Raw genomic sequence first — 14,358 nt, forward strand, 5'->3', positions numbered from 1 at the left:
TTTTTTGAGGGGAACCTGGGAAAGGAGATATTGTATGGCATGTAAATAAAGAAAACATCTGGGGCTGGTGAGATGGCTCAGTGATTAAAAGCACTGACTGCTCTTCCGAAGGTCCGGAGTTCAAATCCCAGCAACCACATGGTGGCTCACAACCACCCGTAATGAGATCTGACGCCCTCTTCTGGTGCGTCTGAAGACAGCTAAAGTGAGTTACGCTGAGTCAAGCGGGACCTCAGCGAGCCAAGCAGGGCGGCAGAGGTCCTGAGTTCAATTCCCAGCAGCCACACATATGATAGCTCACTGCCATCTGTACAACTACAGTGTACACATACACATAAAATAAATAATAAAAAAGAAATCTTAAAAAAGAAAAAAGAAAAAAAAGAAAACATCTAATAAAAAAAGAAAAAAGACAATAATTAATATTTATAAATAGAATAATGATTTAGCAATGTATAATAAAGCTTTGTTAACATAATTTATAAAATATATTATTTGGAGGCTGCCCAGATGACTCAGCAGGTCAGAATGCTTGCAGCCAAGCCAACAGCCTAAATCCTATCTCCAGAGCAGCCACACATGTGGGCTTTGGTCTCTGGAACCCTGTGATAGAAGGCGAGAACCAGCTCCTACAAGTTGCCCTCTGACACAAACACACCAAATGTTTCTGTTCTGATTTTGGGTTGGGTTGGTTTGGTTTGGTTTGGTTTGGTTTGGTTTGGTTTGGTTTGGGTTTTTGGTTTTTTTGTTTTTGTCTTTTGGTTTTTTGTTTTTTTGGTTTTTCCAGACAGGGTTTCTCTGTATAGCCCTGGCTGTCCTGGAACTCACTCAGTAGACCAGGCTGGCCTCAAACTCAGAAATCCACCTGCCTCTGCCTCCCAAGTGCTGGGATTAAAGGCGTGCGCCACCACTGCCCGGCTGTTGTGGTAGTTTTTAAGAACATATTTTCTAGAATAAATTTTCTAGCATGTACACCCTTCATTTTTAATGTGTTGACATTTTTTTTATCCTTCAAAAATATTGTGTTTTGACGGGTGTAGTGATGAACATCTGTAGTCCTAGCACTTGGGAAGTCGAAGCAAGAAGACTGTGTATTTAAGACCACCATGGGCAATATATCAAGATCTTTTCTTTAAAAAAATTTTCTTTTTGCCAGAATTAAACTAATTAATATTAAAGGTTTGAGCTCTGCATAATCTCCAGTATTGTAAGGAGTCAGTGGAGAGTCAATGTTTGTTTTTTCATAGTTTCAGTTACCTGCATTCAACCAATGTCAAACTATTACCTGGAAAATGCCAGAATTAAGCAATTCATACATTTTTAAATGGTCACCATTCTGAATATTGTAATGAGTCTTCCGTTGTTGCTCAGATGGAGCTCATCTTTGCCCAGTGCATCCTTGCTGTATGGGCTGCCCGCTGAGTAGCACCTCAGCACCCGCTCAGCTGTCACGGTACCGTGGGAGATGGTGACATTTATTCTAGTAAAGAACTCCAAAGTGCAAGGGTAGTGGTACTGGCAATTAAATATGCTTCCTTCAAGTGAAAAGATGAAACTTCTCCTATGCTGAGGATGGTCTGATTACAGATTATAAGAATGAATCTTCCATCCATGAAGTTATGAGGGAAAGCTCTAGTTTCACGGTTGGCTGTTGCACTTCAAGGTTGGAGCATGCGCCCACATTTCATAGCTTAGTCATTCACCACATTTCATCACGGAGGCCTTGTATTGTCACATCATCACATAAAGGAAAAAAAGTGAAAACAGTGCAAGACCCTCAGAGGAAGAGGCCACATTCAGTCTTTTATTGCTGTGATCTCTCACTGTTACCTCATGTATAAAGGAAATTCTGTCCTAGACGGATATGTATAAAAAAACAATTCATAGTCTTTGGTTCTGACAGCGGTTTCAGACATACACAGTGTGGAAGGGACTTGAAATCTAACCCTATCCCTTGGATAAATACTGCTGTATATTCTAACCATGTAATTTGTGTTTCTCTCTTAATAAGCTATAGTGTAGTAATTAAGAGCACAGACTGAGTTGGCGGCTTTGCTATGTGACCTTGGACAAGTTTCATCCCCTTTTATGACTATCTTCACAAATGAGGTTAATAATGAATGTCTACCCCCAGTGGTTATGTAAGAAGTAAATGAACTAGATATATGAAGTGCCGAAGAGAGCATACTGGAACAAGTCACTGTGTCTTAGATTTTGGTATTATTTTGCAGAAAATCTTTATATTTGACATTTGCTGACATTTCAGATTTCATCCCATAAGAAAAAAAAGATGATATGCAGGTTTTATGAATATTAGCTGTGATGATTGATATATTTCATTTTATGTAGGACATCCGAGCTTTTGACTCTCGTTTCTCCAGTATCAAAACGTTGGATGATTTGTTTCCTCCCAGAAGTATGGTCTTTATGCTTGGAACTCCTTATTATGGCTGCACTGGAGAAGTTAGTTTCAATTTTTTATTAACTGTTTTCCTTCTTTCAAGTTAATACAGTTCTTGCATCTTTTAAGTGCAAAATAAAATGTAATGCCAAAGGGGAAACATAAGAAATAATTCACTCTAGTAACTTAAAAACACAGCATTTACCTATAGTGATGAGCCACTGATCAGGAGGTGGGAAAAAGAATTCTAAGTCTGGTATTTATTAATACACTTGTTTATTGGGTTAAGAAGGTTTTAGGTACAGGGTTAATGAATCTTTAAATGTATTGATATTTCTGATAACCCCACTCTTCCCACTGAAAAAAATAAGAAGAGTCTATTGGGGACAGATTGGAGGTACTGTTAGGAATTCTGAAGCATACGTGCACATGTGTGTGTGTTTACACATGCATATTTTTCAGAAGCATAAGAAGCTGACACTCTGGTAGCAGTGAACACACGAAATACCGAGATCTTGACCTCTAAGACCATAACACTTCTCTAAAACTGCAGTTCTTCTCAATAAAGTACCTACCTGATTGTAGGTCTCAAGCCAAAATAACACAAAATGAGCTTGCTACATCTGACACCAGGAAGTAAGAAGTGCAAAAAGAATGAAAAAGCCCTGTCAGTGAGCATGGGAGCAAGGCCAAAGGGCTCATGTGGCCACATCCTAATAGCCTAAGTAGCAGAATAACTAAGTGCACTGACAAATTAGAAGTTAGTGAAGCAAATCAGGAATTCATCATTGCATAGTAATAATAAAAAGATAAAACAAGAAAGCTTCTTTTGTGGATATCGATCAGTGGGTGAAACAACTACCTAGCATGGACAAGTCCCTGGGTTTGATCCCCAGACCACAGACATAACATATAGAAAGGGGATGGAGAGATGGCTCAGCAGTTAAGACCACTGACTGCTCTTCCAGAGGTCCCGAGTTCAAATCCCAGCAACCACACGGTGGCTCACAACCACCTGTAATGGGATCTGATGCCCTCTTCGGGTGTGTCTGAAGACAGCAATAGTGTACTCATATAAATAAAATAAATCTTTTTTAAAAAATTAAGAATATATGCTAAAATACAGATAAAGGAAATGATGTCTTTAAGGTGTTCTCAGAGCATGATTGGTCCTGGGGATTGTAGTGCATGTTTATAACCCCAGCACTCAGGAAGCTCAAGCAGTGGGTTACCAAGTTTGAGATCAGCCTAAATGAATTCAATGCTAAGCTGAAAATGCACACTGAAACCTTGTTCAAAATAATAGTAGGAATAGTAGTAGTTGTTATTGTTGTTCCATGCATGTAAATATGCACATAGTATACAAATATTAAAGATACATTCTTTATAGTATTAACAATGGCGAATCAAGGTAAATGTTTTCAAGTATTATTTACAACATTTTGGTAATTTGATGTTATCTACAAGTAAGTTAATTTTTAGATGTGATTAATACCTATTAAAGCAAATATAAAATGACCTACTCTTAAACAACATTTTTAATTCCTGTTTAAATTACAAGAAAATTTCCATGTCTAATTTTATTGTTGTGTTCTATTTTAGAAGAGTAAAATTCAAATAATGAGAAACATAAATGAATATAATAACAGAGATTAAAACAATGTGGTTTCCCCCACCCCCAGGTTCAGAATTCAGGTGACGTGATTACAGAAGGTCGAATCCGTGTGGTTTTCAGCATTCCATGTGAACCAAATCTTGATGCTTTAATACAGAACCAGCATGTAAGTACAATAGTTGCTGTTGTTTAAAATAAACTTTTTAATGTTGGGATATTTTCTGCATCCTTAAAATTAATTTCAATATTTTAAGAATAAGTATAATGGGCTAAGGAGATAGTTGAGTTATAAAATATTTTTAATGTAGCATGTCCCTAGTTAATGTCCCCAGTACCCTTGGATGAAAACTGAGCTTAATGCCAGTAATGGAAGACAAGTCCCTGGAGCTAGCTTTGTCAGCCAGCTGAGCCTAGTTGATGAATGCCAGACAGAGTGAGAGATCCTGCCTCACAAAAGAAAAAACTCAAGTAGGTGGCTTCTGAGGAATCGTATCAACTTTATTCTTCACACATGCAGACAAACACTGAAAGTGTAAGAGAAAAGTATAAATCTATTCCCCCAAATTCATATAGATCTAGCCATAACAATCTAGCATAGCATGTGAAAGTACCCCAGTTTAATCCCTAGTATTGAAACTAGGGACTGAACCTGAAAGCCAGCCCCAATTAAATGTCCTTTATAAGACTTGCCTAGGTCATGGAGTCTGTTCACAGCGGTAAAACCCTAAGACAGAAGTTGGTACCAGGGCTGGGGTATTGCTATGATAGGCCTGACCATGCCTTTGTTTGGAAGAATATTGATTTTGGGAATTTGGATTTGCAAAACAGTGGAATGCTTTAACTGGGGCTTGCTTACAGATTCAGAGTTTCAGTCTATTATCATCAAGGTTAGAGCTTGGCAGTGTCCAGGCAGGTGGAGCTGGAGGAGCTGAGCGTTCCACCTCTTCCTCCAAAGGCAGCTAGGAAAAGACTGGCTTCCAGGCAGCTAGGAGGAAGGTTTTAAAGCCCACGCCCACTGTGACACACCTACTCAAGCAAGGCCACACCTTATAATAATGCCACTCCCTGGACCAAGCATATACAAACCACATTCATCCCGGTCAGTATCATTACCAAATCTAATGATACTCTTGTTGAACAACCATGTTCTGTGTGTCTCTGTGACTACTGAGACAGTATTTTAAGTAATTCAGGCTGGCTTACATCACTAAGTAGCCAAGGATAATTTTGAACCCCTGATCCTCCTTCCTTTATCTTGATCCAAGTATTAGGGTTATGGACATGTACCACCGCATTTGGCTACTGACATTTATGTATTTTAATAGTAATTTAATATTCTAGCCTATCAAAAATGATTACCCTCAAAAAAACAAACAAAAACAAAAAATGATTACCCATTAAGCATCACTATAGATACATATAACCAGTAAAATAATGGTACCAATCCCGAGATATTGATGTTATGTTGGTAAAAATATTCCTCCATTCAGCTATGATCATAAAGTAAGAATATAAACTGTTGGAGCTGGAAGTGCAGCTCATTTGGTAGAGTTCTTGCTTAGCATGCATGAGGCTCCTTGGGTTCAGTCTCCAGCACTGTATGAACAAGTTTAGTGGCCCAAGCCTATAATCCCAGAATTTAAGAGGCAGAGGCAAAGAGGATCAGAGGTTCAGGATTATCCTCAAGCATATAGCAAGTTCAAGGCCACCCTGAGCTACATGAAACAGTTTCACATACACATATTATATATTATATAAACTCTTCATATAACTTACAAAGTATTAGAATATAAATAAAAATTAGTGTCTATATATATATTGTTTAAGGATTGGATATGATTGTTAATGTTAGTTGGTATTGGATTTGTAAATTGTTTACTTCCTGGTTAAAAATTATCCTATCTGATTCTTCTTTTTTGTTTGTTTTATTTATTTGTTTTGTTCTGCCACTTGAAATATTTTATTTATTTAATTGAAAATAGATTTTTTTTCTTAGAGTATACTCTGATCACAGTTTCTCACTTCTTTTTCTTAATTTTACACTCATTAGCTACACAAGTTATGTTTCCATTTACTTGACTGTGACTTTCATGTAGTAGTAGTAGTGGAAAGATTACTGACATTCACACTCTACTTTCCTCACTCACAACTGTTCTTTGATGATGCACTTATGTTTGACTTCAGTATGTATAGTAATTTTTGAAGCCTTGTTTTTCTTCAAGGTACTTGCTACCCTGCTTAGAATATGAAAATTAGTTTAAAAAAAAAGGTTATGTGAAGAATTTTGTGTTTAGTACTTACAGAATTTATTTATTGAGACAGAATTATAGATTGCTTCCTACTCCTTCGTTCATCCCTGGGAAGTCTGCTTTAAAGAGAAAGAGGAGGGCTTTCAGATCCCTGAGGGGGAGGGGCAAGGGGACGGGGGCGGGGGCAGTGGTGTCTTAACTATCTACAGATCTCAAAGGTAACCAAGTACTATTTAATGTAAACATGTATTTCTATAATGACCTCTTTATTTTTATATTTAAAGAAATACTCTATAAAGTACAACCCAGGATATGTGTTGGCCGGTCGCCTTGGAGTGAGTGGATACCTTGTTTCAAGGTTTACAGGAAGTATTTTTATTGGAAGAGGATCTAGGAGAAAGTAAGTTTGTGTTAGGGATATTTGCTTAAAGTGGCAGAAAAATTAAATGCTTACTATCTCGGTATTGATTTTTTTTCCAATTAATAACTGTGGACTGAGTTGCCCATCAATTCCTCCAGCAGTGTTTCTTTACATGAACGGCATAGTTTTTAGATGCTTTCAAAGATAGTTTGTATTTTTAGCAGCTAACCTTGAAAAAAGGTATCAGAGGGTGTGTGTGAGCCTCAGTAATATATTTCTGTGAATTTTGTTATTTTTCTTTTTTTCTAATAATATTATTTATATGCTTTCTTAACTTGGATTTTAAAACCTGTCCTATAGTTTTAAATTACTGCTAATTAGAAGTAACCATGCAAACTAAAATGTAGAACAATTAGAACTGAGCTTTTCTAAAACTTGAAAGCAATTGTTGGTTTTGGTGGTGTAGCTAAGTGCTGTAGTGCTTGTTTGGCATGTGCAGGAGTTTGGATTCAATCCATAGCACTGTACCAGAAAAAAAAAGCATAATTTTTCATTTTTGAACAAATTTTAAAACACTTATGTGTATATATGTGATTTAAACTTAGCCCTCATGGAGACCATAAAGCAAATGTGGGTTTAAATCTCAAATTCAACAAGAAAAATGAGGAAGTCCCTGGCTATACAAAGAAAGTTGGGAGTGAGTGGATGTACTCGTCGGCAGCAGAGCAGCTTCTTGCAGAGTACATAGAGAGGTGAGTGCCAAGCTTGCTTCTCCCAGCCTATTTGCCTGCCTCATACTTGTTTGAAAGAGAGATTTATGTCCTTCAGTAAAATGTATAGCATCAGCTAGGCATGGTGGCATACACCTCTAACCCCAGCACAAGGGAGCTAAAGGCAGAAGGATTGGGAATTGGAGACCATTCTCACATAGTTGATGCATTTAAGGCCAGCCTGGGCTATGTCTCAGACTCTGTCTTAAGAAGAAAAATTACATTAATAATGATTAAGAAATGTATTAGCATTTTTATCCATAAATGTTAAGTGAGTATATGCCTGGATGCATAGTTAACACGTCCACTTCTGATTTACAACTTTATATTCTTTCTACTGTAGGCTTCTGTCCTCCTTGTCGTTGAGGGTCCCTGTATTGGTCTCACAGGGCTCTCGTAATAAAGTACCTGCAGCTAGCTCTTTTTACTAAGGTGTCACCAAGATTGCAGTCCCCTAGCTCTCTCGTACTTTCCTGTAACTTTATGTATGACTTGGCTTGTAGAGTGATCATTCCAGTCCTCTTACCTTCAGGTGACAATCTCTCCCCACTTGTCTTCATATAAGCTTTCACCCGGGTCAGCCTGTCTACATTTCTCCTTTTCAGTGGGTACCAGTCATACTGGATTAGAGCCCTCTTATAATTGTCTGTGTTAGAACAGACAATGTTCTGTGTTTATTTATTTCCAAATAAAGTCATACTCTATATCTTTTTAATATTTTTTAAATTTATATTAGTGTATGTGTGTGCATACACAGAGCTTGCACTTATACATATGGAGAGAGGTGTGTTCCACCACATGGGTGCTAAAGTCAGAAGACAGCCTTGTCGAAGGAGTTCTTTTGGACCTTTGAATTTAACTCATCTAGTCAAGCCTACTTACAAGAGTCCAGTGCCTTTATACACTAAGCCATCCCCCTGCCCCAACATTCTGTATTTTTTTAAAGAGTGACAGGAAGATTCAGTTACATATTGCCATATATGAAAATTTAGGTTCTCAGCCAGGCAGTAGTGGCGCACGCCTTTAATCCCAGCACTTGGGAGGCAGAGGCAGGCGGATTTCTGAGTTTGAGGTCAGCCTGGTCTACAGAGTGAGTTCCAGGACAACCAGGGCTACACAGAGAAACTGTCTCAAAAAAAAAAAAAAAAGAAAAAGAAAAAAAGAAAGAAAAAGAAAAAGAAAATTTAGCTTCTCTACTCATTTCCATATTTCCTTAAAAGGCTACATTCAGACTTTTTTTTTTCTTGTCCTTGAGATTGAAGAATACCTGCTTAATTAGCATGTTGAAGGCTCTGGGTTTGATCTGTGGCACTGCAAAAAGTAGTTTTTGCTTTTTTAGTTGTCACATAGCCATTGATTTATGACTGTGAAAAGTTCTCTATGAGCTTCCAGTTCTTCTTCTTTCTCTCAGTTCCCTATAGATATAAACATATTTCCTCCCACTACGTTTTTCTTACAAGTTTTGGTTAATTCTGTTAGGTTTACATGCTTATGATAAATATTTGCAGCTAGACAATGTCATGATTATTGTCTCTTTCTGCATTTTCTCGTCCTTCTTCATATGGCCATACTCTGAGACATCTTCAGTTTTGTCTTGGTTTTTGATGGTTGGTTGGTTGGTTGGTTGGTTGGTTGGTTGGTTGGTTGGTTTTGGTTTTTTTGTTATTAAGGACAAGGTCTCCAGGTATAACACCCCTCCCCTAAAGCCAACCTCAAAAGCAAAAAAAGTACAGACTTGCCTGAAACTCGTAATCTTTCTGCCTTGGCCTTTTGTGTACTGGTATTATTTTCATGTATCAATATCAGTACACACACACTGCATGTTTGTGGGTGCCTGCAGAGGCCAGAAGAAGGCTTCAGGTTTCTCTCTGCTGCCAGACCTCTGCAATCATGGGTCGCATGCACACTCCCTGGAAGGGCCTGTCTCAGTCAGCACTGCCCTACTGCCTTAACGTCCCCATGTGACTGTAGTTGACATAAGGAACAGATATACAAATTGGCCAAGAAAGGACTGACTCCCTCCCAGATAGGTGTGACCCTGAGGGACTCACATGGTGTGGCGCAGGTCTATTTTGTGACTGGAAATAAAAATATTGAGAATCCTTAAGTCCAAAAGCCTTGCCCCTGATCTCCCTGAGAATCTATACCATTTGATTAAGAAAGTAGTTGCTGTCCAAAAGCACTGTGAAAGGAACATAAAGGACAAGGATGCTAAATTCCACCTGATTCTGATAGAGAACAGGATTTACCAGTTGGCTCGATACTATAAGACTAAGCGGGTGCTCCCATCCAATTGGAAATATGAGTGTCATCTACAGCTTCTGCTCTACTGGCATAAATGCTGTTGTGTACACAAGCAATAAAATCACTTTGAGAAAAGAAGAAGGAGGAGAAGGAGAAGGAAAAGGAGAAGAGGAAGAAGAGGAGAAGGAGGAGGAGGAGGAGGAGGAGGAGGAGGAGGAGGAGGAGGAGGTCAGGTCTCCTGGACCTGGAATTGGGGTTGTGAGACAACTAAATGTCTTTTTTTTTTTTTTTAGATTTATTTATTGTTATATGTAAGTACACTGTCGCTATCTTCAGACACACCAGAAGAGTCATCAGATCTCATTACAGATAGTTGTGAGCCACCATGTGGTTGCTGGGAATTGAACTCTAGACCTTCAGAAGAGCAGTCAGTGCTCTTTCCCGCTGAGCCATCTCACCAGCCCAATGTCTTTTTTTTTTATCTCCAATCTTCTCCAAATTATTTTTCTTCTCTATTTGATTTATTGCACCTTGTATGTTAAAGGATTTTTTTTGTTTTATGTTTGTTTTTATGTTTTTTTCTCCACTCCTAGTGCTTCTTGGTGTCTATTTAACAAGGATGTGCCCAAAGCTTATTGGGAATTTAGTGTACTTGCTTGGGGTTTATCACATGGGACATTATTTTTTTTTAAAGATTTTTTTTTTATGTATATGAGTACACCATTGCTCTCTTCATACTCCAAAAGAGGGCATCAGATTCCATTACAGATGGTTGTGAGCCACCATGTGGTTGCCGGGAATTGAACTCAGGACCTCTGGAAGAGCAGTCAGTGCTCTTAACCCGCCGAGCCATCCCTCCAGCCCGACATGGGACATTATTATTTCTAAAAATGTAACTTATTCTAATATCATTACACTGTGTGTGTATATCTTCTCTCTAACTGGCTAACTTTTCCTAGAGAGGTATCTTCTAGCCTTTTCCTTGCATGATGAATGTAAGGAACTACACTGAGTGCTAGTATTCTGGAAATTAATCATGTAAAGTGGGTTTTGTTGCCTTGTGGCTTCTGTGATGACTTCCCACCCAGCCCAGATCTTTCTTAGATTGAAGGATCTTTCCCCCTGGGGATGGTAATGCTCCTAGCAGCCCTCCACTTGCAAGCTCTCTGGAACTGTGTGGATAAAGAAAACCACCTTACCTAGAGTCATGTTCCCTTTCCACAACACAGTGCCTCCTGGCGTAGGAGGTAACGACAGTGAAAGCAACCTGGCTGCCCCGTTCCTGGACAAATGTGAAGGTTCCTCCAGTTGGAGATCTTTGTGGGATTGGCCATGAAATTCACTGAGAACAACTCAGAGCTCCATATCTTCCTGTTTGCATTGCCCAGTTCTGCTTGTTTTCTTTTCCCTACCCACAAGTACTGATTTTACAAGTCTCCCCACTAAACTTGTGCATGCCTGTGTCCTTCTGAGTCTGCTTCCTCAAGACGTTATGCCCCACATGCTGTATAGTCACTACCTGTGCATGAGCTGCACACATGCTCAGCACCTAGCCTTCCCTCCTGTACCATCCGTCCCCCCTCAGCTCTCTGTCTCTGGTATAACTGCAGCTAGAGCATTTCTTTGCTAACCTGTCTAAAAATATCTGCAGCTATTTTTCAGGGGTGGTAGGGGTAAGTAAACACCTATCCCAACTGCATGCTATATACATTTTTTATGTAAATGCTATTAAATACGCCTGAAGTCCATAATTAGTGAGGCTCTGCGGATTCAGAAGAACAGACTTGGTTGATTCCCTGATTTTTTTTCAGGTGTGTAAGTTTATGCTGCATAACAAAACACAGTTCACAAGTGAGATCCTGAACTGGGAGTAAGAAACTTGCTTTCAGTGCAGCAGCTCATGAGACATGAGGGAGACAGAGTGCTCTTGTGCCTGCGCTCTCATCCAGTGACTGGCCCTGAGGCTCAGTCGGCTGCTTCCTGTCTATCAGATCAGCTAAATCTCATTTCTCCAAGATCTAATGTCAAAGCCATATGACATTACATACCCCATTTTCCTCCATTTCCTTTTTTGGTCTACCACCAGTTTTCTGCTTTATTGTCATTTTAGTGGATTAGGGAAGAACAAAGATGTGTTTAATCTGCTTAGATGTGCCGTAGAATCTTAAGTTTCTAAAAGAAATGTAATTTTGAAGAACAGAAGAAGAAATTTATACTTTTAATTTACATATAAATGTTCTAGCTTTATTACAGAGATTAGAAAGTTAACTTTAAAAGCCAAATATTGTTGTAGTGTGGTTGTTATCCCAGCACTGAGGAAGCTGGAGCAGGAAGATTATAAGTTTGAGATTAGCCTGAGTTACATAAGAAGCTCTATCTCAAAAACTGGGCGGGGGTGTGGGGGAAGAACCTACAAATACTATTTCCGTGCCATCTAATTCCTCACACTTTAATCAAAGAAAACTAAGTCATAATTGGATTTTTTAAATAATTAAACTGTTTCTCAGCCAATGGGAATTTTCTTTTTTTTTTAAATATTTATTTATTTATTATATGTAAGTACACTATAGCTGTCTTCAGGCATACCAGAAGAGGACATCAGATCTCATTAAGGATATGAGCCACCATGTGGTTGCTAGAATTTGAACTCATGACCTCCGGAAGAGCAATCGGCACTCTTAGCTGCTGAGCCATCTCTCCAGCCCGGGAATTTTCTTAAAGTTATAGAAATATTCTAGCTATCTAACCTTTTAGTCTCATTCCTTATTAATACTATCCCTTAGTAATACTGTAAAATCCTCAACATATTTCACATGTCCCCATTAGAATACAAAATCATTTAATAGGAAGTTTATGTGAGGTTAAATGCATATTTTAAAGCAGTATTTTATTTCTTTGTTGATTAGAGCACCAGAACTGTTTAGTTATATAGCAAAAAACAGCCAAGAGGACGTATTCTATGAAGATGACATCTGGCCCGGAGAAAATGAGAATGGGTGAGCAAGATTTGTGGTGTTTCTTGCCCTGTAGTTCAGCTTTAGGCTTTCCATTTGAACAATCAACTGTTACCTTTTATCTTGTATTATTTCATTTTTGGTTTAATTACTTAAATCTGATAATTCACAGTTCCCAGAAAGTTTGTTTTTATTAGAGCCTTAATATAACCTTCAGAAATTTTTAATCAATGTGAAAAAAATTACTTATGTTTTTATTGTAGAGCTGAGAAAGTTCAAGAAATTATTACTTGGCTAAAAGGACATCCTGTCAGTACTCTGTCTCGGTCTTCTTGTGATTTACACATTCTGGATGCAGCCATTGTTGAAAAAATCGAGGAAGAAGTTGAGAAGTGCAAGGTACTGACTTTGAGGAATCATGATTGCTGATGCTAGCTGAAGTTAAAATGGACAGCATATTATCAGTTTTTTATGTTGCAGCCAACTAATATACTTACTTAATGATTCTGATTAGTAATCCTGTAGAATTTCCAGCAACTGTTAGGAAATTTAAATGAATACATGTAAATATACTTCAGTATACAAAAACTATAAAATTTAAAATTTATTTCTTTGTAATAGTTCTAATCTTATAACTCTAGTAGCAATAGAAAGTTTGTGCATGAAGAATAGTGATGGTTCGCTCTTCCTTGCTTTTGTAATTACATTCTTTAAAGACATAGTTCAGAGCTGGTAAGTGAGAGGGCTCAGGTGGTCAAGTACTGATGACCTCAGTTCAACCCCGGAATCCACATGGTGGGAGCAAGAACCAACTTCCCAAAGCTGTCCTGTGACCTCCACATTTATTCCATGGTACACAGGCACACACCTACACACATTCAAATGCAGTCACACATAGGCATGCACACACCAATCTCTTATCTCTCTATTCTGCTATTTCAAAGCAACAGACTTCTGTAATTAACTTAACCTAATTTATCCATTTTAACTAAATGGTATAATAGAAGTGGGTCGGTTATATTGGTATTTTTTTTTAAAACTTTAATTTCCCTTAATTTGCTTCTTTTGTTAGTTTATTTGTTTGTTTGTTTGTTTGTTTTTTCGAGACAGGGTTTCTCTGTATAGCCCTGGCTGCCCTGGAACTCACTCTGTAGACCAGGCTGGCCTCGAACTCAGAAATCTGCCTGCCTCTGCCTCCCAAGTGCTGGGATTAAAGGCTTGTGCCATCACCACCCGGCCTTAATTTGCTTTTTATTAATGATTACATGATAACACACTTTCTTTTTTGAATTAATAGAAAAATCAGTTAAGACTTGTGCTCAAGAGCCGTTCCTACCACATTGAACTTTAAACTCTTTCTCAGTATTTTAATTTTTTTTATGCACCATTTCATCATTGGTGAGTCACTAATAAAATACTGCCTACCTCACAAGTTATGATCATTAGTAAGATCACCTGGGACAAAACATGTTCTCTTCAGGATTGGGAATGTAGTTCAGTCAATAGAGTATTTTCCTAGAATACACAAAACCCTGATTTTATCCAGCGCCACATAAAGCCAAGTATGGTGGTGCACTCCAGAAGAAAAGACAGCAGAATTGGATGTTGAAATTATCCTGTATATGTCAGGCATGATGGGGCATGCCTTTAGTCCCAGCAGAGACAAATAGACTCTGAGTTCTAGGCCATCCTGGTCTGTCTACAGAGTGAGTTCCAGAACAGTCAGGCCTATAAGGAGAAACCCTGTCTTAAAGAACCAAAAAA

General features: G+C 38.3%; 1 protein-coding gene and 1 pseudogene across 1 annotated transcript in view; both read left to right on the forward strand.

Annotated features, from left to right (window-relative positions):
- Xrn1 (5'-3' exoribonuclease 1) overlaps positions 1 to 14,358 on the forward strand; it is a 112,746-nt gene that overhangs the window by 50,145 nt on the left and 48,243 nt on the right. The window contains exons 21-26 of the mRNA XM_031345724.1: positions 2,350 to 2,463; positions 4,084 to 4,182; positions 6,550 to 6,665; positions 7,232 to 7,378; positions 12,547 to 12,636; positions 12,858 to 12,993. Coding sequence (XP_031201584.1) covers positions 2,350 to 2,463; positions 4,084 to 4,182; positions 6,550 to 6,665; positions 7,232 to 7,378; positions 12,547 to 12,636; positions 12,858 to 12,993 — 702 coding nt within the window. The remainder of the gene's footprint in view (positions 1 to 2,349; positions 2,464 to 4,083; positions 4,183 to 6,549; positions 6,666 to 7,231; positions 7,379 to 12,546; positions 12,637 to 12,857; positions 12,994 to 14,358) is intronic.
- On the forward strand, positions 8,558 to 9,824 carry LOC116072591 (annotated as a pseudogene).

Source organism: Mastomys coucha, unplaced genomic scaffold (assembly GCF_008632895.1).
Source record: "Mastomys coucha isolate ucsf_1 unplaced genomic scaffold, UCSF_Mcou_1 pScaffold23, whole genome shotgun sequence".
NCBI classification, from domain to species: Eukaryota; Metazoa; Chordata; class Mammalia; order Rodentia; family Muridae; genus Mastomys; species Mastomys coucha.